A 26,891-nucleotide genomic window follows, 5' to 3' on the forward strand; every position below is an offset into this window, starting at 1 on the left:
ACTCACTGCACACACAAAGTGGAGGTTATGTGAGCACCCAAAGAGATGGAGGCCACCTATAAACCAAGAGAAGAGGCCTCAGAATGAAACCGACTTTGCTGGCACCTCAATCTTGGAATTCCCAATCTCCAGACTATGAGAACCAAATTTCTCTTGTTTAAGCTGCCCAGCTATATGGAACTTTGTTATGGCAGCCTGAGTAGACTAATACACACACTTAAAAAATTTACATATATGAAGACATGCTACTCATAATTTTGTAATCTTTTTGGTTGTCATAATCCAATCTTTTCCTACATTATTAAATATGCTTCTATCACATAACTACATGGGGTGCCTGGGTGGCTCAGTCAGTTAAGCATCTGCCTTTGGCTCAGGTCATGAATGCAGGGACTGAGCTCCCTGCTCAGTGGGAAGTGTTTCTCCCTCTGCCCCTCTACCTCTCTTCTTCTCTTTTGCAAGTGTATGCATGAGATCATAAATAAATATATACATAAAATATACACCCATTCTTATTAGGACATTTAAGTTCTCCTCCACTCTGTAATCTAACTTTGTCTTCTTTTAAAAACACCACTGGGGAGATCATCTTTACAGATATAGTATATTATACACAAATCTTTGGCACATCCCTGATAATTTTCTTGGGCTAACCAAAGAATTAGAATTGTTTCTGGGTGTAATCTTAAAGCTTTTGGTGTATATACTGAAATTCTCCTTCAGAAAGGTTATCAGGTATCTTTTTAGTAGACATTCATTGAGCTGGTAAGTGCCAAACTCTGAACAGGAATTTGCTTTCATATATGCTCTTCCTTAGAAGAAAGATTGGGAGATACGTTTAGTTGACCCCCACAATCATCTTCTTCTTCCTTTTTTTTTTTTTTTTTTTACAGAAAAGGACAGAAGCTTCTTTTTTACAGAAGCTTGGGCCAGTACATCACTCAAGGTCACAAAACACATGGAGCTCTTATGAAAGAACACGTGGCCACTAGACACTAACTCATTTAAAAAGCACATTATCCTACTTTTATGGGAGATGGAAAAATCGATGAAGCAGTGGATTATTTTATTTTCTGTACAAGATAAATTGTCTGTGTCTTGTTTAGCATAGTTTGAGAGTATTTACTCAAAATTATATAATAGTCTGTTTCATTTTGTATATAGCAAGCTAAAAATTTGGTTCTTGTATCTATTTTTGTTTTTTATAAGATTTCCTTTGTCAAATTTGAATTTTCATATTATAGCAATAGGATCAAGATAAGATTTAAATATATCATACCTATATACATATCATACACATGTTATATATATTATACATACATATGTCTTATAAGAGGAGATACCTACATAATACAAATAGAATACGCATCTCCTTGTTTTCTGCAAGCATAGTTGCAAGAAGGAATCGTAATACCCCTTGAGTCTATTTAATATTCTGGTTGATAATATTGTTTAATTAGGAATTCAGAATTCCTAAATACTATTATGAAGGTTAATCTGTTCTTAGCCTGAAATTATTATTTCATCTATAGAACAACCCGACTTTTTTTCAGTGACATCTACTTAGTAACTGCAGCAGGTAGGGCAGACTTAGACTGTATGGTTTCTGGGCTCTACTAGCTCTGTATCTTTGACATGAGGCAGAAAAAATGTCTTTAGCTACTTTCAGTAATTATATTGTTTTCTCAAAGAATACTATAGAAGAATGGAATTTCACTTTAAGCTTTGGCTTTATCACAAATCCCTCTGTTTTCCCTTTAAGTTTCCAATCTCAAAAAAGACACACCTACTCACATACACATTTCTATCTTCTTCCATTCTTGAGTTAATAAAAAAAAAAAGTCTGAAAAACATTAGGTTTCTTCAAATGTACAGGCTATATCAGAAAATTTTTATTTTTATTTCCCTACTATATTATTCTGTATATTAATGTGACAGGCTCATCAGTACAGTTTAAATCTTAACTTACTAAAATTACATACAACCTCAGAAAGAAAGGAAGAACTAAATTAAATGCTGAGAAACATAACTGAGCATACATTTAATATTTGTATTTGTAGTTCATCTTGTTATTAATAAGGGTTTTTTTTTGTTAGTTTCTGTTCATGTCAAATTATACCAAGTTTACAGGTCATGAACGTTCATCAAGAATAAATCTCAAGGGACACTTGGATGGCTCAGTTGGTTGGGCAGCTCCCTTGGGTTCAGGTCATGATCCCAGCATCTTGGGATCAGGTCCCACATCAGGCTCCTTGCTTGGCAGGGAGCCTGCTTCTCCCTCTGCCTCTGCCTGCCGCTCTGCCTGCCTATACTCTCTCTCCCTCTATGACAAATAAATAAATAAATAAAATCTTAAAAGAAAAAAGAATAGATCTCCAAATGATTATTTAACACCAACACTGGCTAAAATCCATAAGATCTGCTCCTTTCAGGCATCCTATTCATATAGTATAGGAAATTTCATCAAGTGTGTAAGCCAGTGCAAAGTGTGGGCATGGGCGAATCACTTCACTTCTCCGTTTTACAGTTTTAGAAAAATCTTTATAATACTATGATTGGATAAAATAATTTTCAAGGGTTATAAAAATTCCCGTATCCTAAGATTCCAAACTGGTATCTATCTTGCTAGTAGATAGTTTCAGGAGCTTAACATTCTATCCCAGCACAGATGGAAGTGGTTTGGTTTTAGAGTGCTTTGTTTATGTTTGCTCACACATGTCAGAAATGCATAGAAGAACCAGGAGTATAACTTAGTTTGTAAGATAATATTCTGTTTTCTCTTTCCCTGATATGCAAGATCCTACTATTTTAAAAAGTTATAGATTCTAATGTATTTCACTAAAAGTGATCATATATAGGTACTATTATACGAGACAATCCATATAAAACACTTGGCAGAGGGCCTGGCATGTGATAAAAAGCATATATTGGCGATTGCTGTTTGTTTGTTTTTAAAGATTTTATTTATTTATTTGACAGACAGATCACAAGTAGGCAGAGGGGCAGGCAGAAAGAGAAAGAGAGAGAGAGGAGGAAGCAGGCTCCCCACTGAGCAGAGAGTCCAATTTGGGGCTCGATCCCAGGACCCTGGGATCATGACCTGAGTAGAAGGCAGAGGCTTTAACCCACTGAGTCACCCAGGCACCCCTAAAACTACATGGTTTTAAGTAAAACAATTTTCTTAAGTAACTGCAACAACAACTGGGAAGGTGGGCTAATATAAAGAGCCCAAATGGAAAATGGAATTTCACAGGGTAGATACTGGTATATAATTCCAGCATTCCACTATTTGTGTTTTTCACCACGGTGAGCTTCTTAAAGTATCTCTCTTTCTCATTTCAAGTGTCAATGAATGGTTTCCTACTAACCAGCTGATCTTGGCTGAAACACAGTCTAATTTTTAGAAAGATAAGAATTTTATCCATTCCATAAACTTTTGTAAATTATGAGTATGTATTTGTGACATATTACAAAATCCTATATACAGATTTGTTATAACATTTTATAATACACTTCTATTTTTTACTTTTTATAATACTCCTTTACTTCTTTATTTATTAAAGATTTTATTTATTTATTTGACAGAGATCACAAATAGGCAGAGAGGAAGGCAGAGAAAGAGGGGGAAACAGGCTCCCTGCTCAGCCGAGAGCCCGATGTGGGGCTCGATCCCAGGACTCTGAGATCATGACCTGAGCCGAAGGCAGAGCCTTATTAGCCCACTGAGCCACCCAGGTGCCCCTATATTACCCTTTTAAATAGACTGTTTTAAAGAGTAATTTCTAAGACCCTTAGACTTTAAAAACTATAGTTGTTATAAAAAAGATTATTGGAATTTAGAAGATAGTCCATTCACAGTATTAAATGAAAATCTGTAAATAAAATACTTAATGAGCTACTTGAAGTACTGGTTACTAGCGGATTAAATTGGCTTAAAACTGATGACTAATGGAATGTATAATTCCTAAATTTTAAATTTTAAAGTGACAATATATAGGATTTTTTCTTTAAGATTTTTATTTTTATTATTTTATTTTATTTTTTATTTTTAAAGATTTTATTTATTTGACAGCGAGAGAGCACAAGCAGGGGGAGTGGAAGGCAGAGGGAGAAGAAGCAAGCTTCCCACAGAGTAGGGGGAGCCCGATATGGGGCTTGATCCCAGGACCCCGGGATCATGACTTGAGCTGAAGGCAGTTGCTTAACTGACTGAGCCACCCAGGTGCCCTGAGATTTTTATTTTTATCTTTAAGTAATCTCTGTACCCAAGGTGGGGCTTGAACTCACAGCCCTGAGACTGAGAGTTGCATGCTCTATGGACTAGGCTAGCCAGGCACCCTGACAACACTTAGGATCTTAAGATTCCATTTTTTTAAAAATGATTTTATTTAACAGAGAGAGTGAAAGAGAGAGAAAAAGAGTACACAAGCAGGGGGAGTAGGAGTGGCAGAAGCAGGCTCCTCATGGAGCAAGGAGCTCAGTGAGGGCCTTGATCCCAGGACCCTGGGATCATGACCTGAGCTGAAGACAGATACTTAACCAACTGAGCCACCCGGGCACCCCTTAAAATTTCATGTTAAAACACAATATATGTCATAGCTCATGTATTTAAAAAAATTTTATTAATTATTTTTATTAACATATAATGTATTATTTGCCCCAGTAGCTGGAGCCACTCACACCAAACCCAACCCCCTGTGCCCTACAGGAGCATCATTATTAGGGCAAGTCCAACTGTGAGCCAGTGCAGTGGGCCTCTCCCACAGAGGACCAACACAGGCCCTCTACATGTACCAAGTCCACTGACCACAGAGTACTCCTAAGAGTTGGCTTCAGTTTTGGTGGAAACAGGACCAGGCTCTGCCATCCCCACCTCCCCTGAATTTTTTTTCCTTTCTTTTTTCTTTAGAATCATGATTATAGTTTCTAATATTTTAGATCAGCCTTCTTTTCATTTCTTTGAAATCAAGCTTATATTCTGTTTGCCTTTTTCGTTCCTATTCTTTTTCTCTTTTTCTTGGGTCAGGTTTGTTTGTTTTGTAATCAGGCTTATCTTAACAAACAAATCAAAGCACACCTAGTTAAATGCCCAGACACTCCCCACTGCAAGCAAGGAGGAATCCTGAAGACTGACTTACGGGAAAGAGCCGCCAAAACACAACAGCAGAGTGCACAGAGCATAGCAGCAGAAACACTTCTTGAAGGGCCAGGCCTTCGACAGTGTATGACCTCTTTTAGCATTATGCTCAGAAGCAGGAAACATACAGGCTTTTTTAGCATTACGCTCAGAAGCTTTTTTAGCATTACACTCAGAAGCAGGAAACATAACAAGCTTTCATAATACTCAAAAGATGGAAACTTAGACAAAATGACAAGATAGAGGAATTTTCCCCAAAAGAAAGATCAAGAAGAAATCAGAGACACAGACTTGCTCAAAACAGATATAAGCAATTTATTTGAGTAAGAATTTAGAACAACAGTCACAAGATTACTAGTGGCTTTGGAAACAGCGCAGGACACGAGAGAAACCCTTGCTTCAGAGATCAGAGACCTAGAAACTGTTGGGCTGGCAGGAAGGGCTACTAAAGATGGCGAAAGTTCCCGCCACAAGACCTGAGCTCGGACAGGAGAACGAAGGCCCAAGCAGGAATCTGAGACCCCCGCCCCGGGCTCCTGTGGACCAATGGGAATCCGATGAGCGGCGGGATATCCAAATAAGGGAAACTTGCCAAAAGACCCCTGAGCTTTCCCCAAGACCCCTTAAAAGCCCCCTCCTCCCTGCCTTGGGCGCGACTTCCGCCACTCTGCTTTCCAGAGTCGCAGAACCTCGCCCGAGGGTGCCCACCTCCTCCCGGCACAACTTTCCTGGCTCCCCTTCTCCTGAGCCCTGAAACTTCGCCAGAGAGCGTTTTTAATAAATCTTGCCTTGCACCCACTTTGCCTGGTGTTGTGTTTATCTCGCCGGAAAAAACTTTACAGAAACTAGTCAGGCTGAAATAAAAAAATGCTGTAAATGAGATGCAAAACCAACAGGATACAATCACAACAGGAGGGAAGAAGCAGAGGAAAGAATAGGTGATATGAAGATGAAATTATGGTAAATAGTGAGCCAGAAAAGAGGAGGGAAGGAAAATTATTAGATCATGAATACAGACTTAGGGAACTCAGTGATTTCATAAAGTATGGTAATATTCTGTATCATAGGATCCCACAAGAAGAAGAGCAAGAAAAAGGGGCAGAACGGTTATATGAACCAATTGTAACTGAGTACTTCCCTAATTTGGGGAAGAAAATGGGCATTCAAATCCAAGAGGCACAGAGAATTCCCCTCTAAATGAATAAAAGCAGGCCTATACCAAGACACATCACAGGGAAACCTGCAAAATACTAAGAAAAGAGAGAATTCTGAAAGCAGCTAGGGACAAAAGGTCTTTAACCAATAAGGGTAGATACATAAGTTTAGCAGAATTACCCACAGAAATTTGACAGGCCAGAAGAAAGTGGCATGCTATATTCAATGTGTTAAATGGAACAAATATGCAGTCAAGGCTGCCACTGAGAATAGAAAGAGAAATAAAGTGTTTCCAAGACAAACAAAAACTAAAGGAGTTCATGAACACTAAAGAAGCTCTGCAAGAAATATTAAAGTGGACACTTTGAATGGGAAAGAGAGACCAAAGCAAAAAAGATAAGAAAGAAAAAGAGACAATTTACAGGAACAGAGACTCTACAGGTAATATAATGGCACAAAATTCATATCTATTAATAATCACTCTGAATGTAAATGGACTCAATGGTCCAATCAAAATACATAGGGTATCAAAGTGGATTAAAACAACAACAACAACAACAGGACCCATTGATACAATGCTTACAAGATACTCATTTTAGACCAAAAGACATCTTCAGATTGAAAGTGAGAGGTGGAGAACCATGCTAATGGATATCAAAAGAAATCTGGAGTAGATATCTTTATATCAGACAAACTAGATTTTAAACAACGACTGTAATAAGAGATAAGAAAGGCACTATATCATAATAAAGAGGTGTATCCAACAAGAATATCTAAGAATTGTAAATATTTATGTTCCCAACTTGGGAGCAGCCAAATATACAAATCAATTAATAACAAACTTAAAGAAACTCATTGAAAACAACACAATAATAGTAGGGGACTTCATTAGCCCACTCAAAGCAATGGACATATCATGTAAGCAGAAAATCATAAGAAAACCATGTCTTTGAATGACACACTGGACTAGATGGACTTAATAAATCTATTCAGGGCATTTCATCATAAAGCAGCAGAATACATATTCTTTTTGAGCACACATAGAACACTTTATGAACAGATCACATACTAGTTCACAAATCAGGGCTCAACCAGTACAAAAAGATTAAGATCATACCATGCATATTTTCAGGCCACAATGCTTTGAAACTTGAAGTCAGCCACAAGAAAAAAATTTTGAAAGACCACAAATACATGGAAATCAAATAACATCCTATTAAGATTGAATGTGTCAACCAGAAAATTAAGAAACGAAAAAATACATGAAAGCAAATGAAAGTGAAAACACAAAAAGTCCAAAAAACCTTTGGGATGCTGCAAAGGTGGTCCCAAGAGGCAAGTATATCACAATACAGGTCTTCCTCAAGAAATAAGACAAGTCTCAAATATACAACCTAACCTTATACCTAAAGGAGCAGGAAAAAGAGCAGCCAAGAAAGCCTAAAACCAGTATAAGAAGGGAAAAAATAAAGATTAGAGCAGAAATTTATGTCATAGGAAAAAAACAAAACAAGACCCAGGAGAAGAGAACAATGAAACTAGGAGCTGGTATATTGAGAAAATTAAAAAGACTGATAAACCTCTAGCCAGATTTATCAATCACTAATAAAACAGGTGAGATCACAAACAACACCACAGAAATACAATTATAAGAGAATATTATATGCAATTATATGCCAAAAATTGGGCAATCTGGAGGAAATGGATAACATAAAAACTATCAAAACAGAAACAGGAAGAAATAGAAAACCTGAACAGATCCATAACCAGCAAAGACATTGCTGTAATCAGTAATCAAAAATCTCCTAACAGAGAAGAGTCCAGGGCAAGATGGCTTCTCAGGGGAATTCTTCCAAACATTTAAGGAAGAATTAATACCTATTATTCCGAAATGGTTCCAAAAAAATAGAAATGGAAGGAAAACCGCCAAACTCATTCTATGAGGCCAGCATTACCTTGATCCGCAAACAAAAGACCCCACCAAAAAGAATTATAGACCAATATCCCTGATGAACATGATGAAAAATTCTCAACAAAGATACAAGCTAATCAGTCCAATGGTATATTAAAAGGCTATTCACTACTGCCAAGTGAGATTTATTCCTGGGCTGCAGGGATGGTTCAATATCTATAAATCAATCATGTGATATACCACATTAATAAGAGAAAGGATAAGAATCATACAATCATCTCAATAGATGGAGAAAAAGCATCTGACAAAATACAGCATCCTTTCTTGATAAAAACCCTCTTCAGTATACAGATAGAGGCAACATATGAAAATATCATAAAGGCTATGAATGAAAGACCCACAGGTAATAACATCCTCAATGGGGAAAAACTGAGAGCTTTGCCCCTAAGGTCAGGAACATGACAGCTATGTTCACTCACAACGCTATAGTTCAAAATGATGCTGGAAGTCCCAGCCTTAGCAATCAGACAACATAAAGAAGTAAAAGACCTCAAAATTGGCAAGGAAGAAGTCAAACTTTCATTCTTTGCGGGTGACATGATACTCAATATACAAAACCTGAAGACTCCACCAAATGATTTCTAGAACTGATACATGAATTCAGCAAAGTCTTAGGATATAAAATCAACATACATAAGTCTGTTGCATTTCTATACACCAATAATAAAGCAGCAGAAAGAGAAATCAAGGAATCAATCCTATTTACAATTGCACTAAAAACTTTAAGATACCTAGGAATAAACCTAACCAAACAGGTAGAAGATCTGAAAACTACAGAACACTTATAAAAGAAATGAAGACCAAAAGAAATGGAAAACCATTCCATGCTCATGGATTGGAAGAGCAAATATTGTTAAAATGTCTAAGCTACCCAAAGCAATCAACACATTCAATGCAAACCCCATCAAGATAATAGCAGCATTTTTTTTTACAGAGATAGAACAAATCTAAAATGTATATGGAATAGAAAAGACCCTGAATAGCCAAAGCAATATTGGAAAAGAAAACCAGACCTCGAGGTATCACAATTCCAGGTTTCAAGCTGAATTACAAAGCTGTAATCACCAAGACTGTATGGTACTAGGATAAAAACAGACACATAGATCAGTGGAAATGAATAGAGACCCCAGAAATGGACCTCCAACTCTATGGTCAACTACTCTTTGACAAAACAGGAAAGAATACCCAATGGAAAAAAGACTGTTTCTTCAACAACGAATGTTGGGAAAATTGGACAATATTATGCAGAAGAATGAAACTGGACCATTTTCTTACACCATACACAAAAATAAATTCAAAATGGATGAATGACCTAAATGTTAGACAGGAATCCATCAAAATGCTAGAGGAGAACACAGGCAGCAAACTCTTTGACCTCAGCCACAGCAACTTCTTACTAGACATGTCTCAAGGGTAAAGAGAAACAAAAACAATAGTGAACTACTGGGACTTTCATCAAGATAAAAAGCTTCTGCACAACAAAGGATAGAATCAACAAAACTGAAAGGCAATGTATGGAATGGGAGAAGATAAAAGCAGATGACATACCAGATAAAGGGCTAGTATCCAAAATCTATAAAGAATTTATTAAATTCAACATCCAAAAAATAATAATCAGTTAAGAAATGGGCAGAAGACATGAACAGACATTTCTTGAAAGAAGAGATACATATGGGTAATAGACACATGAAAAAGTGCTCAACATCACTATCAGGGAAATACAAATGAAAACGACAATGAGATATCATCTCATACCTGTCAGAATGGCAAAATTAACAATTCAGGAAACAAATATGTTGGCGAGAATGTGGAGAAAGGGAACCATCTTACTCGTTGGTAGGAATGCAAATTGGTGCAGCCACTATGAAACACAGTATGGAGGTTCCTCAAAAAGTTCAAAATAGAGCTACCCTATGACCCAGCAGTTGTACTACTAGGTACAACTTATCCAAAGGATACAAACATAGTTATTTGAAGGGGTGAATGCACCCCAATGTTCATAGTAGCACTACCAACAATAGCCAAATTATGAAAAGAGCCCAAATGTGCATTGACTGATGAATGGATAAAGAAGATGTGGTACATGCGATATTACTCAGTCATCAAAAAGAATGAAATCTTTGCCTTTGCAAGGATGTGGATGGAGCTAGATTATATTAAGCTAAGCAAACTAAATCAGAGAAAGACAAATACCATATGATTTTATTCATATGTGGAATTTAAGAAACAAACAGATGAACATGGGGAAGGGAAGAAAAAATAAGAAATAGAGAGGGAGGAAATCATAAGAGACTCAACTCTACAGAAGAAACTGAGGGTCAATGGAGGGAAGTGGGTGAGGGATGGGTTAAACTGGGTGATGGGCATTAAGGAGTATAGTTCTGATGAGACATGGGTGTTGTACGTAAATGATGAATCACTAAATTCTACTCCTGAAACCAATAGTACATTATATGGTAACTAACTTGAATTTAAATAAAATCTTGGAAGAAGAAAAAGTAAAATGAAAAATCCTTGCCTGGATTATATGTGACTCCTCATATTCATTCTCTGAAATTTTTTTTTGTTTTTGTTTAAGACATGTGAGTATAAGGCAAATGTCATAATCAAATACCACCTGGGAAATAAAAGCGACTGTCCCAGCTATTTCTGTCATTCAGACTTTAATTTGGACAACTTGTGGACACCTTTTTGTCTGTTGATTACCTATCTTTCATTATTTTAGTTAAAAAATTATATGCTCATTAAAAAGAACTTAGATACAGAAACTTATAAAGTAAAAAGTCAATCATCTTTCAACTAATTTTGATCCTGTTCACCACTTGTGCAAATCAATATTAAATATGGCAGGCATATGTTTTACACACATATAAACTTGTTAAAATTTATTCTAAATTCAGGAGGTCTTAGCTTAAAACCATATTTGATTCTAGGTAAACATGTCTGAAAAACTTTTAGTTAATTAAAAATGGAATACATATATTTACCTTCCTTAATCCCTAAATACCACTACAATGATTAAAAAAGTCTGAAAATAAAAGGTGTGATCAATGGCAGCTATTTTGAGGAATTTCTTAAGGGTATTAAGTAAGTAAATAATATTGAGAAAATAGCCAGTTAATGCTAACCATGTCACAGAGTCAGTGGGTCAATAGTGGATGGACTCCCTAGCACACCACTGAGAAACTTTGAATCTCAGGGTGAGGGTTGATAACACGGGCAAGCCATGATGGGGCCAGGGGAGCAGGGAGGAGATGAAGGAGTCCTAGAACTGAGCCAAGGATCACATAGGGAAAAGATGTATTTGTCACTGGGAGGTTCCTGCTAGCTAAGTAAATTGGGGGATTTGCTGGTATTCCTAAATAGTGTTCTAAATAATTTTAGATTACTGCCAAAAAACCAACCCTCTGAATCCACATGGTGAAATAACACAAAAAGGTTCAGCAAAGCAGTGGGATTGTTTAATAAACTGTGCCTCCCTGTAAATCTCCTAATCTTCTCATTGGAAAGCACAACTCTGTTCGTGTTTGATGATCCCCCCAGGTTGAGGCCAGAGGAATAAGTTAGAGACTCTGGTTATATCCCTTGCTAGTAATTCTCATAGAAGTGGGGGTGCAGTTCACCACCTAGGCATCACTTGTGTGCTGTTCTCTGAGAACTCTGAAGTCACCATCTTGTTAAATAATTTTTCACCTCTGGTTAGCTCCCACTTTTGAGCCCCAAGGAGCTCCTGCACAGGGAGGGGAGAAAGGGAGTTGTGGCAATTGTCTGCGAGGCAGAATTGTATACGACGCATGAGCTTTTCATACCCATATTACCTACCAACACTAATTCTTTTTAAAACTGTAAGTATAGAAAAATTCTCAGATGCATGAAGAAAAACAACAGCTTAAGAGAAAGAAAACCAAAGTGAGCAATCATACAAATGGTCTCCACCTAAACAAGAGAACATAAAGGAGAAAAATTTGAAAGATTACCGTACTGTTTACAAGAAGTAAACAGAGCAGTATTTATAAAACTCTATACAAAAAAAATTAATGTTGATATGGAAGAGCAGTATTATGCTTAAAAACATTTTAAGACACACTAGTACTCAGAAAATATATTAACCTATGTAAACCCTCTGAAAATCACATGAGGAAGTATTTTACCAAAAGAGATAGGAATCAGAAAAAAGAAAAGGAAAGAAGTGGCATATAGGTAAACTGATGGCAATAAAGCTGGCAAAACTTGTTAAGTTTATTTTTTTTTAAGATTTTATTCATTTATTTGAGAGAGGATCGTGTGCATGCAGGAGAATAGGAGTGAGGGGAAGAGGGAGAGGAAGAGAGAAGCAGACTTCCTGCTCAGCACGGAGCCCAATTCTATGCATGGCTCCATCCCAGGACCCTGAGATCATGACCTGAGCCAAAGGCAGATGCTTAAATGACTAAGCCACTCAGGCACCCAAAACTTGTTAAGTTTAAATAATCATTGATAATTTGGTTTTGAAAGATTAAGAAAGAATTTGTAAAACAGAAGGCAGAAAAGGTAAAACAAAATTAATCATCCATAAATAAACTTCCACACTATTTCAACAGAATCTTGAAACAGGCATGGAAATAAAATATTTCTAAATATCTCATCCTATTTGGGAAGTAAATGGAGAAAACACTGTTACAATTTAAAAAGTGTTAGGGAGGGGCGCCTGGGTGGCTCAGTGGGTTAAAGCCTCTGCCTTTGGCTCAGGTCATGATCCTGGGGTCCTAGGACCGAGCCCTGCATCAGGCTCTCTGCTCAGCAGGGAGCCTGCTTCCCCGCTCTCTGTCTCTGCCTGCTTCTCTGCCTACTTGTGATCTCTGTCTGTCAAATAAATAAAATCTTTAAAAAAAAAAAGTGTTAGGGAAATTCAGGTTCATATATTTGTTAGAAACTGGAGTTAAGTTCTGATAGAACTGAATTAGAATGCAGAACCTTCCAGTGCAGCTGATAGGAATAATAAGGTTAAAAAAAAAAGAGCTAGGAATCGGTTCTGATTCAAGAGAGCTAGGGAACCCCACAATTCTGTAATGCACAGGGCCCCTCAACTTTACAGAAGTGCTTGGAATGCATTCTGTGGATCTGCAGTGTCATAGGGTACCACTGGGAATAGGCTAAAGGATAGTTTTCTGTCACCAACTTCCTCAATTTTCTTAACTGAAAAACAGTGACATTAATTAAACACAGGCTGGTTTGAGCATTAGAATAATGGAATAATTTTAAGGCAAAATTAACTCTGGACATTGTAGATGGTTTTGAAAGAAGAATTACATCCTAGTAACTGTCTGACTTAAGGTAAACAACTAATAATCAAGGGAAAAAGAGGAAGACCACTTCAAAACAACTAGGTTATCTTTCCCATATGATTGTTTCAAATTGGTATCTAATTTCCCATGACCTTTTTATAAAGCATGTTCTTAATATTTATGTTAATATCCTTAATGCAAAATTATCCTGTTTCCTAAAACTAAAACCTCCTGCACCAAATTGGCTATGTCTGGGTCTGAACTTGCAGATGTGTGGAAAAAACCTTCTCCTGGATACTGTTAATTAGATGCTAGTGCTACCCAGTGGTCCCCATTCTGACTTAGACTAGGAAGTCACAGGCTACAGATTCTCAAGAGATCTATCGTTTATTTATTTATTTATTTATTTACACAGAGAGAGAGGTCACAAGTAGGCAGAGAGGCAGGCAGAGAGACAGGGGGAAGCAGGCTCCTCACCAAGCAAAGAGCCGGATGCAGGGCTCGATCCCAGGACCCTGAGATCATGACCTGAGCTGAAGGCAGAGGCTTAACCCACTGAGCCACCCAGGCGCCCCAGATCCATTGGTTTTTAAACTTTCTACATGGAACTTTTCAAATTACACAATATTAGAAATATAGAAAGAACCCCACTCACACTTCACAGTTTCAGCTGTCAACAAAACATGGCCAATCTTGTTACATCTACATTCCACTTCCTACTTCCTTGGGTTACTCTATTTTTATTTATTTTTTTAATTTGAAAAATTTTTAAATTAACATATAATATACTATTTGTTTCAGGGATATAGGTCTGTGATTCATCAGTCTTAACACAATTCACAGCACTCACCATAGCCCAAACCCTCCCCAATGTCCATCCCCTAGATACTCCATCCCTCCCTCCACCCTCCCCTTCAGCAACCCTTAGTTTGTTTCCTGAGATTAAGAGTCCCTTATGGTTTGTCCCCCTCTCTGGTTTCATCTTGTTTAATTTTTCCCTCCCTTCCCCTATGATCCTCTGACTTGTTTCTCAAATTCCTCATATTAGTGAGATCATATGATGATTGTCTTTCTCTGACTGACATATATTGCTTAGCACAATACCCTCTAGTTCCATCCACATCGTTGCAAATGGCAAGAATTCACTTTTTGATGGCTGCATAATTTCCATTGGATATATGTACCACATCTTCTTTATCCATTCATCTGTTGATAGACATCTAGGCTCTTTCCGCAGTTTGGCTACTGTGGACATTGCAGCTGTAAACATTGGGGTGCATGTGCCCCTTTGGATCACTACATTTGTATCTTTCAGGTAAATACCTAGTAGTGTGATGCTGGGTCATAGGGTAGCTCTATTTTCAACTTTTTGAGGCACCTTCACACTGTTTTCCAGAGTGGCTGCACCAGCTTGCATTCCCACCAACAGTGTAGTGTTCCCCTTCCTCTGCATCCTTGCCAACATCTGTTGTTTCCTGACTTGTTAATTTTAGCCATTCTGGCTGATGCTGAGTGATGTGGAGCACTTTTTCATGTGTCTGTTGGCCATCTGGATGTCTTGTTTGTAGAAATGTCTGTTCACGTCCTCTGCCCATTTCTTGATTGGATTATTTGTTCTTTGGATGTTGAGTTTAATAAGTTCTTTTTAGATTTTGGATACTAGCCCTGTATCTGATATGTCAGTTGTAAAGATCTTCTCCCATTCTGTCAGTTGTCTTTTGGTTTCGTTGACTGTTTCCTTTGCTGTGCAAAAGCTTTTGATCTTGATGAAGTCCCAATAGTTCATTTTTGCCCTTGCTTTCCTTGCCTTTGGCAATGTTTCTAGGAAGAAGTTGCTGTGGCTGAGGTCGAAGAAGTGGCTGCCTGTGTTCTGCTCTATAACTTTGATGGATTTCTGTCTCACACTGAGGGAGTCTTCCATCCATTTTGAATCTGTTTTTGTGTGTGGTATAAGGAAATGGTCCAGTTTCATTCTTCTGCTTGTGACTGTCCAATCTTCCCAACACTATTTGTTTGAAGAGACAGTCTTTTTTTCCATTGTACATTCTTTCCTGCTTTGTCGAAGATTAGTTGACCATAGAGTTGAGGTTCCCTGGGTTACTTTAAAGAGACACCTCAAACATGTCATTTCATTTTCATGTAGTCTCTTGTCTGAGTATTTAATTCTTTAAATAAGTTTACTTTTTTCCTGAGCAGGGCCATTATGTATTTATTTATTCTGTTACTATAGTTATAATTTATGGTCTACTGTAAGGAGAAAAACTGCAATAACTTTAGTAGGACTAATTGTTTTATTATTCAACAGATATTTATCAAGGGTCCGCTATACACCAGATATTATTATCAATGGATAGAAGTAACTGAATATGCATATTTTGGCTTCATACAAAAATAAATATTCTAACAACTAAACTGACTTATAAAAGTGTGTGTTGTTTTATGAGGAGGTGAGTTTTGCTGCTAGGCATTCAAGCAGAAGCTGAGTGAGATGTTGCATGAGGGTGCACTTGGGCAAGGTCTTCTGGGGCCTTTCCCATCTCTAGGATTCCCTGATCTTTCTTTAATTTTTAAAAATATAAATGAATAAATATCAAGGAAGGACTGTATATCCTAAATTATATGTATGCATTTTTCACATGGACAATTTCCAGGGGATCAATATAAACAAAGTGTGAGACCAGCTTCTACTTCATACTGAGAAACTGCTTTCTCTCTTTAGCATTATTATGATTATGATTACAACTGGGGATCTGAATTCCACTGTAGGAAAATCTTTTATGCTCCAATTTACTTCTATTTCACATGACTGATGACCTCTACTCTAGGAGAGTCTAAAGGTGCATACAAGGAAAGTAACAGCATCATATGCCCTTATGTTAACTAACAAATTTGTGAGTATAGTATAAAAATTCAAGCATATTTTTTCAAGCTTTACAAAACAAATAATTTTAAATATGAAAGCAGTTTTAAGGCTGGAATAAAAGAACCTGTTGAGTGCAGGGTGAACTTGATTTGTCCTAACCATATACAAATTAGTATCTATTTCACTAGAATTCCTTATTACTCAATAAGTAACGTCTATTCTAGGAAGCATCACTCTTCAATCTGTACAGCCACACACATAAATATTTCACATTTAGATGAACTAAGCAATAGATTTTTTTTTTTGAAATCTTTAAACGTGATAAAATAGTTTCTTTGAAGTACATTGGCAAAACTCAAATCAAGGACACAAATCCTATAGCTATCTCATTAAACAGAAAAAAAAATACTTTGAAAGAGAATTATTGAGTTTTAATATAAATTTTTGAAACAACATTCTAGGTTGGAACAAAAAGGTTATTTTCACAGGATCTCATTAAGGTCATGAGAGCCCCTCTCTTAATGCATGATATTTTTTCTGTACATTTTTGGTTTATAAGCCTGGGAAATTAAGTAAGTTATTTTTTTTAATTTCTTAAAATTTTTATTATTTATTTATTTACTTATTTTATCATGGATAAATTTTGGATTCCTTTAAATTTAATTTAAAATTTTTTCAGTGTTTCAAGATGCATTGTTTATGCACCACACCCAGTGCTCCACACAATACATGCCCTCCTTAATGCTCACCACCAGGCTCACCCAATTCCCCATCCCTCTCCCCTCCAAAACCCTCAGTTTGTTTCTTAGATTAAGTTTTTTTTTTTCCCCAAGATTTTGCTTTTTTATTTGAATGAGAGAGAGAAAGAAAGAGAGAGAGAGAGAGCGCACACACAAGCAGGCAGGGAGGGGCAGAGGGAGAAGCAGGTTCCCTGAGCCTGATATGTGGCTCGATCCTAGGACTCAGCAATCCTGACCTGAGCTGAAGGTAGACACTTAACTGACCGAGTCATCCAAGTAAGTAAGTTATTTTCTAGTCACAGAGAATCCTGAATATAGGTAGACCTGAGAACTTAAGCAAGGGTAGGTAACTCACTCACTAAGGCTCAATCTTCTCTTTCCTGGAAATGAACTACTGACTACCTATAGCTCTAGCATCACAAAACAGGTAAAGGTGGGAATATGTCCTTGAATTCGAGTTTCATATTTTGGTAGAATGTTTCCTAGAGACAGAACATGGGGTCTGAGGCATCAAATGTTGCCTGGGTACTAGAGGTAATACTTTTAAATTAAGATAAGATAGCCAATCCATGCCTTGAAAAGTACCTGGCCATACATTTAACATTAATTTCCTAAGGCCTCCTATATGCCAGGCTCTGTGTTTGGCATTCCGTAATCAAAGACAAATAAGACATGGACACTAATCTCAAGTTGTTTAGAATACTATTAATACCCTCTGAGAGAAAGATGTTAAGCAGGTGACCATAGTAAATAAGTCTGGATTTCAGAGTGCTTCTCAAATATCCTGGAATGGATGGAATTGGGGGTAGAGAAGAGATTACGTGTTATATTTAAGTAAATGGGAACTAGGAGTGTGCTGTCATTTACGAAGGCTGATCCTAATGATCCAAGGGCATAGAACAGATACATTGAGATGTATGCTTCAGCTGAATCTTCCCAAGGCAACTAGAGTTTGCATTAGTCAATGACTATACTAGACTTAGTTATTTATCTGAAGAAGATCAAATTCCAAACTGTACTTATTTCAACAGTGCTTGTTTCAATTCAGTGAACTGAATCAGATTATTCTAATTACACATACATTTAGGGTTAGCAAAAATTTTAAGGATTCCTTATCTTTCAGATGAGAAGAGGATTAAAGGTGAAGGAAAACTGCTGAGGAAAAAAAATACACTTGAAAGTAGATACATTAATAGCAAGCCAAATATACAGCAAAGTTTAATCTTTTTTTAGCTCTAAAATAGCCAAGTAATACCTCCTTCAGAATGGCAAAGGAGTGCCTGCAATCATATAGATAAAAAGTGTAGAAATGGGTAGAATATCAATATTCTGAGATTGTGATAGTAATGAAGATGGGAGTGACTCTTAGTTCACTCAAAGTAGGATGAATATGCTGGTTAGAAAGGAAAATTACATTTTCTGTTATTTATAAATACATGTGTCACTTCATTAACAATTAACAAATGACTGTCTTGATGGCTGTCTTAGTGTCAACTATAATAATAGTAACACAAACACAGTTACCTTCCAACAGCAATTCATGATAAAACTCTCAGCAAAGCAGAAACAGGGTAAACTTACTTAACACAATGCAGAAATACAAAAACCTACTGATAATATCATACTTAATGGTGAAAGATGGAATGCTTTCCCCCAAGATCAGAAACAAGGCAAGGATGTCCACTGGCACCAATCTTATTTAACACAGTAATGGAAATTTTAGCCAGAAGAAAAAAAGGGCATAGATTGGGAAGAAGAAATCAGAGGTTTCCATGTAATTGTCTAAGTAGAAAATCCTATCGAATCTTAAAAAAGCCTCCTAGAATCAATAAATGAGCAAGGTTACAGTATACAAGAGGAACACACAAAAATCAACTATTTCTATTTATTAAAAACAAACATGCGGAAACCAAACTTAAAAACACAGTACTTGTAATCACTTCAAAGAAAATAAAAAATTTAATCATACACTTAACAGAAAATGTACAGGATCTCTATGGTAACATGGATGCCAGTTGGAAATAGGAAATAATGAGAAAATTGAAGTAAATATACTGAGGAAAGTGGAAGCTGAGTTTCTCACTGCTAGAGAAGATACCTATAGACAGAAATGACTAGAAAGAACCCTTGAAATGCTATGTTAGATTAGGAATGGAAGTAAGGGCATAAATTCATGGTTTTATTGTAAGTAAATGTACGTATACATATATACATACATACAGTTATAGATGGGTATATTTCTGTGTTGTGTATGTGAAGCCGTAACTGTATTTCCTAGCTCTGTCCATTGGGAAAAGCTAGAAGAAATGACACTCAGTAGAATCAGCACACTGAGAATCTAGAATTTGGTTTTTAAATACCATCCACTATAAAAGGTAACAGGGCTCCTTGGAGAGACGTCAGATTCTAGACTTAGGGAAAGGGAGGTATAAGATGAATCTGGAGTATCTTTCTATCCCAGAAAACATGTCAAAAAGATACAGGAGCCAGTGTGAAGGAGCTTCTACTGCTTCTATTGGGAACACTTTGAACATTAAATGATTTTATGTACTGAATATAATATGAATACATACATATAATAAATACAATAATGAAACACATATATATGATAAATGAATACATAAATACATGGAAGAGAAAGATATAGTACAATGCCAACTAAAATGTAGAAGGAATGTTGGAAATAGAGAATCACTGTTTGACAACTATCTCAGAGAAAGCAAACACAAAGACGGAAATAGTGAACTTAAGGTGGAAAGACCTGGTGGTCAATAAGATGACCAAAAGATCAAGATTAACATTATGATGGTGTAACAGGCCAACATCACATGCTTCCTGATAAAATGCACGAGAAGTACACAGCAATTCCATGCAATGGAATTTCTGCAAAGAATGTATGACCTGAGTAGAGAAAGAGAAAACAGGGTTATGCTACAGAATGAAACCTGTATTCTTTAAAATTGGTAAGGACCTGAAATGCAATTGTTGCAGACTGAAGAAGTCTGCAAAGATGTTACAATGAAATGCAATAGGAATTGCTGGATAAAATCCTGGAACAGAAAAAAATCATTGTTGGGACATTTGAAGAATTTGAACAGGGTCTGTATATATGATGGTAGTGTAACAAAGTTGATTTCCTGATTCAGAGAGTTGTATATAGGTTATGTAGGAGTCTGTTCTTATTCTTTGGAGAATTTGCATTGACAGAGAGAATACAAAATTAAGTATTAATAAATTAATAATAAAACATATAAAACAAATACTCACCAATCACTTTAACAAAATAAGCATCTGCTTCAAAGTTATTTTTTAGTGTATGGATGGCAAAATCATTCTTTGTATATCCTTTACTTAGTACTACAATGTCCAAGATTCCCTGGAAAACAAATACACAAAAGTTGTAAGAACAAACCAGCAACTGAAAAAATAATGAAAATACATGCATGGTCATCATGTAATATAAACCTTATTCAACTTGATGTTTAAAATAAAAATACTATTAAAAAATATAAAACCTTAAGAAAGAGAGAGAGGCAAACCAAGAAACAGACTCTTCTCTCTAGAGAACAAACTGATGGTTACCAGAGAGGATGTGGGTGGGGGTGGGGGAAATAGGTGATGGGGATATGGGGATTAAGGAGTGCACTTGTCACGAGTACTGCATGTTGTAAGGAATTACTGAATTACTATATTGTATACCTGAATTTATTACTACACTAAATGTTAACTGGAATTCACATATAAACTTAAAAAAAGAAAAACCCGGGGCGCCTGGGTAGCTCAGTGGGTTAACCCTCTACCTTCGGCTCAGGTCATGATCTCAGGGCCCTGGGATCAAGCCCGCATTGGGCTCTCTGCTCAGCAGAGAGCCTGCTTCCCCCTCCCCTTCTGCCTGCCTCTCTGTCTGCTTGTGATCTCTCTCTCTGTCAAATAAAAAAAACCCCAAAAAACAAAACAAAACAAAAAAAACCACGCCAAACAACCCCAAACCTTAAAATAGTAAACTATAAACAGAATGAAAAAAAAATCTGTAATTTTAATCTCTGGAGATAAGTATTATCATTTTTGTATATTTCCTTCTGGTAATAGTTGCATGTATTTTTATTTTTTTAAAAAAGATTTACTTATTTATTTTAGAGAAAAAGAGAGAGTGTGCAAGCAGGGGGAGGGGCAGAGGGAAAGGAAGAAACTCAAGCAGACTCCCTGCTGAGCGTGGATTGCCATGCATGACCTGAGATGCATGACCTGAGCGGAATTCAAGAGTTGGATGCTTAACTGACTGAGCCACCCAGGCACTCCTTCATGAATTTTTAAAGAACTATGAAATTGACTGCTAAATTGTTTTCAACCATCAGAGGAAGAGAGCACTTTTTAAATTTGCCCTGGTGACCATGACATATTAACATTATTTCTCCCTAAAAAAGAAGGACATTTTGCTCATTTTATTGGGGAGGGGAAAGCTATGCTCATATTTAAATTTAAATTTAAATTTCTACTTTACTGATGATTTATTTACATATTAAAATTGTTTTATGTATACTTGACATACAGTATTACATTAGTTTCAGGGGTACAACATAATGACTCAACTGTATACCTTATGCTATGTTCACCACAAATGCAGTCCATTACACTGATTCTTTTTTTAATTTTTTTTAAAGATTTTATTTATTTACTTGACAGAGATCACAAGTAGGCAGAGAGGTAGGCAGAGAGAGAGGGGGAAGCAGGCTCCCTGCTGAGCAGAGAGCCCCATGTGGGGCTCCATCCCAGGACCCTGGGATCATGACAAGAGCCGAAGGCAGAGGCTTTAACCCACTGAGCCACCCAGGCACCCCCATTATACTGATTCTTACTGATATTGATCATTTATCATTTTCTTTTGTGTATTACCCACACATGTTTTTTCTGTAAATTGACCATGTTCTGTTTCTTCAGTGGGAGTTTTTTGGGGACTTGCATCAGTTTGTATAAATACTTTTTATATTAAAGATACTATTTGACTCTTTCATAGTAAATTTATTTCCCAGATTTAAAAACAGTGTAAAATTTCATTTAATTTTTTTTATGTATAGTAATTAAAAGTAATTAAAAGCCTCTTTGTAGGGGTGCCTGGGTGACTCAGGCAGGTAAGTGTCTGACTCTTGATTTGGGCTCAGGTTCATGATATCTGGGTTGTGAGATCAAGACCTGTCCTGGGCTCTGTGCTGGGCATGGAGCCCTGCTTAGGATTCTTTCCTCTCCCTTTGCTCTCCCCCTCCCCCCACAAAATTATTTGTAGTCAAATTTCTTGATTTTTCCCCTTATGGTATTTTTGTCAATTACTTTCATGTTTGTCAACTGTTAATAAAAAGTGAAATAACATGAGATTTGGTAGCAGAAAGAGGAAAACAGGAACATGGACAATTCATATAATTGAGAATCAGTCTGCTACAACACAACAAGACAAAACTGAAAATGTTACAACCAAACCAAACCAAAACCAAAAATTATGTTAGGAGGAGATATAAATGTCCTCATGGACAGTGAATTTTTAAAAATAATTATTTTATAAGGATGTACTGTGATATATTAACCCTAGAATTCAACATATTTTTATCAGAATTTGTTATTTTTCTGAGTGGTAAACTGGCTTTTCACATTAGAATGGAGGAAACCAGGGCCCTCAGGGCCTTTCATTATCACTTGGCAACTGAAGATGGAGTCACAGGCATCTGTGGAAATAGATGCTACTTCTAGTTCACAAAGTTAAAAGGGGGTACTGCATTCACTCTTCTATGATCTTGTATAGGTTCACTGTTGGCTATGCTTTTGTCTACTGGTGCACATGCACATTTGCCAGCCTCAGAGCATGATTCTCTAGTGGTTAATCTAAATAGCACAAAATGAGATAAAGGCATTTTCATATTTCACTGTACTGATCAGCTAGTAGTGTCAATAAATTTGTTCCCTGTGCCATTTAACATTAAAAGGGGCTTTCTTTAATTAACTCATTTGCTTTCATTATCTCATCTACATTTTCTGGTCAAATAGGGTGAAGTGAAAGTGAGATGAAGTGGATGGCAATTAGACTCCAAACACAGAAGAGAGCTCTGAACTCACATCTTCATAAATGTCAAAGAAGGTGGCAACCATGGCATCTCTGATTTGATTTAGGTCCATCAGCTCCCAGTAGACTTTAAACATACGATGTGCCCCCTCACAGCTTGCATTGTTGCAAGGAACATTCTCCAGTAAAAAGGCCTGCTGATTGCTGTAAGATAAAGGAAAGGCATTTAGTTAATAGAACACATCAGTTCTGTCTAGTATCAGCTGTGATGTATTTCCTAGAATCAGAGATGATAAATAGCATATAGTGGAAATGATATGAAAAAAACCCTTACATTTTACTGATAATTGTACTGTATCATGCAAAAATTAAATTGTTGGCTATCCTATGTGAGCCTTTGGCAAAAATTCTCTAAGGTTACCTAGTTGCTGGCCTCTCTCCTTTTACATGGAGGTTTCAGGTCTATCCTTTCTTCCTCTCTTGCTAATTCAGTCATTGGCCCTGTGGTTTCATTATTGAGTTCCTGGACGCTGTAATTATATCTTCCGATGTGTATAGCTCTTCAGATGAGTATATGCATTTTACATGGAACCACCTGATATCCCTAAGTCTTGGAAACCCCAAGTAGCAAATCCATAATAATACAATTTCAACTTCCAGACAGGCAGTAGGGTGGATATTGCTGAGCTTCTCTCAGACAAAAGCATTGTAATTTTCATAGTTATGTAGTCCTCCCTCTTAGATGCTACTCTGTAGGAAAAGTGGTTATAAGCTTAGATTCTGGAGGCAGAGTACCTGGATTAAAATCCTGACTGTCCTTTAGCAGCTATATGACCTTGAGTAAATTAATTTCCTGGAGACTCATCTCCTTATTTCTAAACTGAGTAATAAGAGTACTTACAGGATTGTTGTAAAAAATGAAATACTGAAAAAAAAATACTGAATGTGAAGTACTTAGAATAATTCCTATCATTCAGTTATCTCAGTAAAAGTGTTTGTATTATCATCATTCTTATTTCTATAGTGTAACACCATGCCATGCAAAAATATTTCCTCTAGAAATAGGAGTAATTTCTGTAGTGTGATTTTATGTAATGGTTCCTATAACAGGCATTTCCCAGTGTACACAGTCCTTCACTTCCCTCTACTTATACAAAAAATAATAGATTAAAGATGTTAAATTTTACTACTGCTCAATTTTATCTAATAACAATTATTATTTTTGAGAGAGGGTGAGTGGGGAAGGGGAGGGGCAGAGTTAGAGAGAGACTCTTAAGAGGCTTAAAGAGGCTCTGCATCCACCACAGAGCCTGATGTGGAGCTCCATCTCAGGATCATGAGATCATGACCTGAAATTAAGAATCAGACGCTTAAATGACTGAGCCACCCGGGTGCCCCTCTAATAATTATTTTAAATAAAACTAAAAAGATACTTCATTTGGGATGTTTTCATATTTTATATATAAATATTACTTTGGGTCTGGACAATTTATAAAAGAAAAAAGCTCTATTATAAAGAAAATTTCCTAGTGTTTATAATACAGTAAGGGAACCTATGTATAAAACTTGCAATTTGCATAATGTACCAAATATATGATTGACTTTTTTTTTTTTTTAAAGATTTTATTTATTTGACAGATAGAGATCAGAAGTATGCAGAGAGAGAGAGAGGAGGAAGCAGGCTCTCCGCGGAGCGGACAGCCCGATGCGGGGCTCGATCCCAGGACCCTGGGATCATGACCCGAGCTGAAGGCAGAGGCTTTAACCCACTGAGCCACCCAGGCACCCCTATGATTGACTTTAAATTACTTTTCTAGATAAAAATTCCAACACAACTAGTTCCTAAGAACAAATCATTAATGAAGGAGAAAAAAGAACTCCCAGATTATAATAATTACCTGAAAAATGTTGAAGGGACTTTGCTCAAGGCCTAACATAATTTCCAGGTAATTTAACCATCCTACTTTTTTAGCTGACGAATTTTACTAGATATTTCACAGAAATGAAGACTCTTCTATTCGGTTATTAGGAGATTATATTAAAACATGAGAACATGTGATAAAGGCAGCTTTTCTACAATCTTCTGTAACTAATGTACTGGCCAACCTTTTGAGTCACTGTGCCCCACTAACTTCCCTTTTCAAAGTGCATGGATTTCATTATTAGAACTATGGCTGCAAGTTTAAATACAGAATACAACTGACAACTGAAACTAATTGTAGTTGTACAATTTAAAATGTCATTTTAATTTCTGATCTGAGTTTGTAAAGATTATAAATGCCATGCACCATGGTTCTTGTCTCATTGCTCACTATCTTGGTTTTGCACTATGGAACTTGGGGTCTGTAAAATTTCAGCTAAGTGTTATTGAACCCTACACGCAGAGCCCAATATCTCCCTTTTATAAATAAAATTCCACTAAACCACAGGAAGGAAGAATCTTGATCCATTTGGGTTGGAAACCCATGAGGAGAAATGATCTTGCTTCTTTTGAGTCTGTCTCTTGATGTGTTATTGGCAATTACAAGCAGTTTATCTTTTTAAAAACTGTTTTTTTTTTTCAAAACTTACAAAGTTATTGTGAAATTCAAGAAATGGGAGACATTTAAAAAATAAAATTCTTCCTTTCCAGGGATAACCATTGTTATTTGGTATATATCTTTCTCAACCTTCTTCTGGGAATACATAAATATGTAAGTATATAAGCCTTAAAGAAAACCGTTTGGGTTCTACAACACATATTTTTCTGCAACTTATTTCTTTACATTCAATAATACAGCATAACAGGGCAAAGGGGTATCATCTGAATGAGAATTTCTGATATTCATTTTGAAAAGTCCCCTCAGAGAAGTGGTACTAGTTTAGAAATCCCAGCAGCAGCCCATCAAATTACCTGGTTCTCCACATGTGAGTTCTTTTCAATGGATACTACACAATATGGTTAAGCCATCACTAGTTTTAACACCCTGCTTTTGATAGATAGTGTTCAATCATTATCCATTACAGTGTACCACACATTCACACACATATACTGTTTGCCCTTGGGAATTTGTACAAAGGTTTCCAAATGATAGTCATTGGTCAAAGAATATGCATATTTTAAAAGTCCACAGGTAAAGCTAAATGGTCCTTTAAAAAAAAGTACCAATTTGTACTTCTGGTAATGTATGAATATATCCTCCATATCTTGCCAATATTAATATCATTGCTTCTTATATTTGTGAGCTGGGTAGCTTAAAAAATCTCATTCTCCTGATTATGGCTCAGTTGGTTGGACAACTGCCTTTGGCTCGGTCATGATCCTGGAGTCCTGGGATTGAGTCCCACATCAGGCTCCAGCTCCATGGGGAGTCTGCTTCTCACGCTGAACTTCTCCCCTCTCATGCTCTCTCTCTCTCAAATAAATAAATAAAATCTAAAAAAAATATATATTTTTAAAGATTTTATTTATTTACTTATTAGAGAGAAAGAAAGAGTGTGTGTGAGTGGGTGGAGGCGTGGGAGTGGGGTGAAAAGAGGAGGAGGGAAAGAATCCCAATCAGACTCCCAAGCTGAGTGCAGAGCTGTGACGTGGAGTTTGATCTCAGGACCAGGAGACTACGACCTGAGTGGAAACCAAGAGAGAGACGCTTAACTGACTGAGCCACCCAGGCGTCCCTGAGTATTATTTTTATACTTATCAGCTATTTGTATTTCTTCTGGGAATTGGCA

The 26,891-nt window shown here is 36.7% G+C and overlaps 1 protein-coding gene across 1 annotated transcript in view; it reads right to left on the reverse strand.

Annotated features, from left to right (window-relative positions):
- The window catches only part of ITFG1 (integrin alpha FG-GAP repeat containing 1), a 293,792-nt gene that overhangs the window by 85,127 nt on the left and 181,774 nt on the right, over positions 1 to 26,891 (reverse strand). Inside the window, exons 11-12 of the mRNA XM_032326067.1 lie at positions 23,234 to 23,384; positions 20,399 to 20,507 (exon numbers count right to left, since the gene is read on the reverse strand). Coding sequence (XP_032181958.1) covers positions 20,399 to 20,507; positions 23,234 to 23,384 — 260 coding nt within the window. The remainder of the gene's footprint in view (positions 1 to 20,398; positions 20,508 to 23,233; positions 23,385 to 26,891) is intronic.

The sequence above is a fragment of the Mustela erminea genome, chromosome 19 (genome assembly GCF_009829155.1).
Source record: "Mustela erminea isolate mMusErm1 chromosome 19, mMusErm1.Pri, whole genome shotgun sequence".
NCBI classification, from domain to species: domain Eukaryota; kingdom Metazoa; phylum Chordata; class Mammalia; order Carnivora; family Mustelidae; genus Mustela; species Mustela erminea.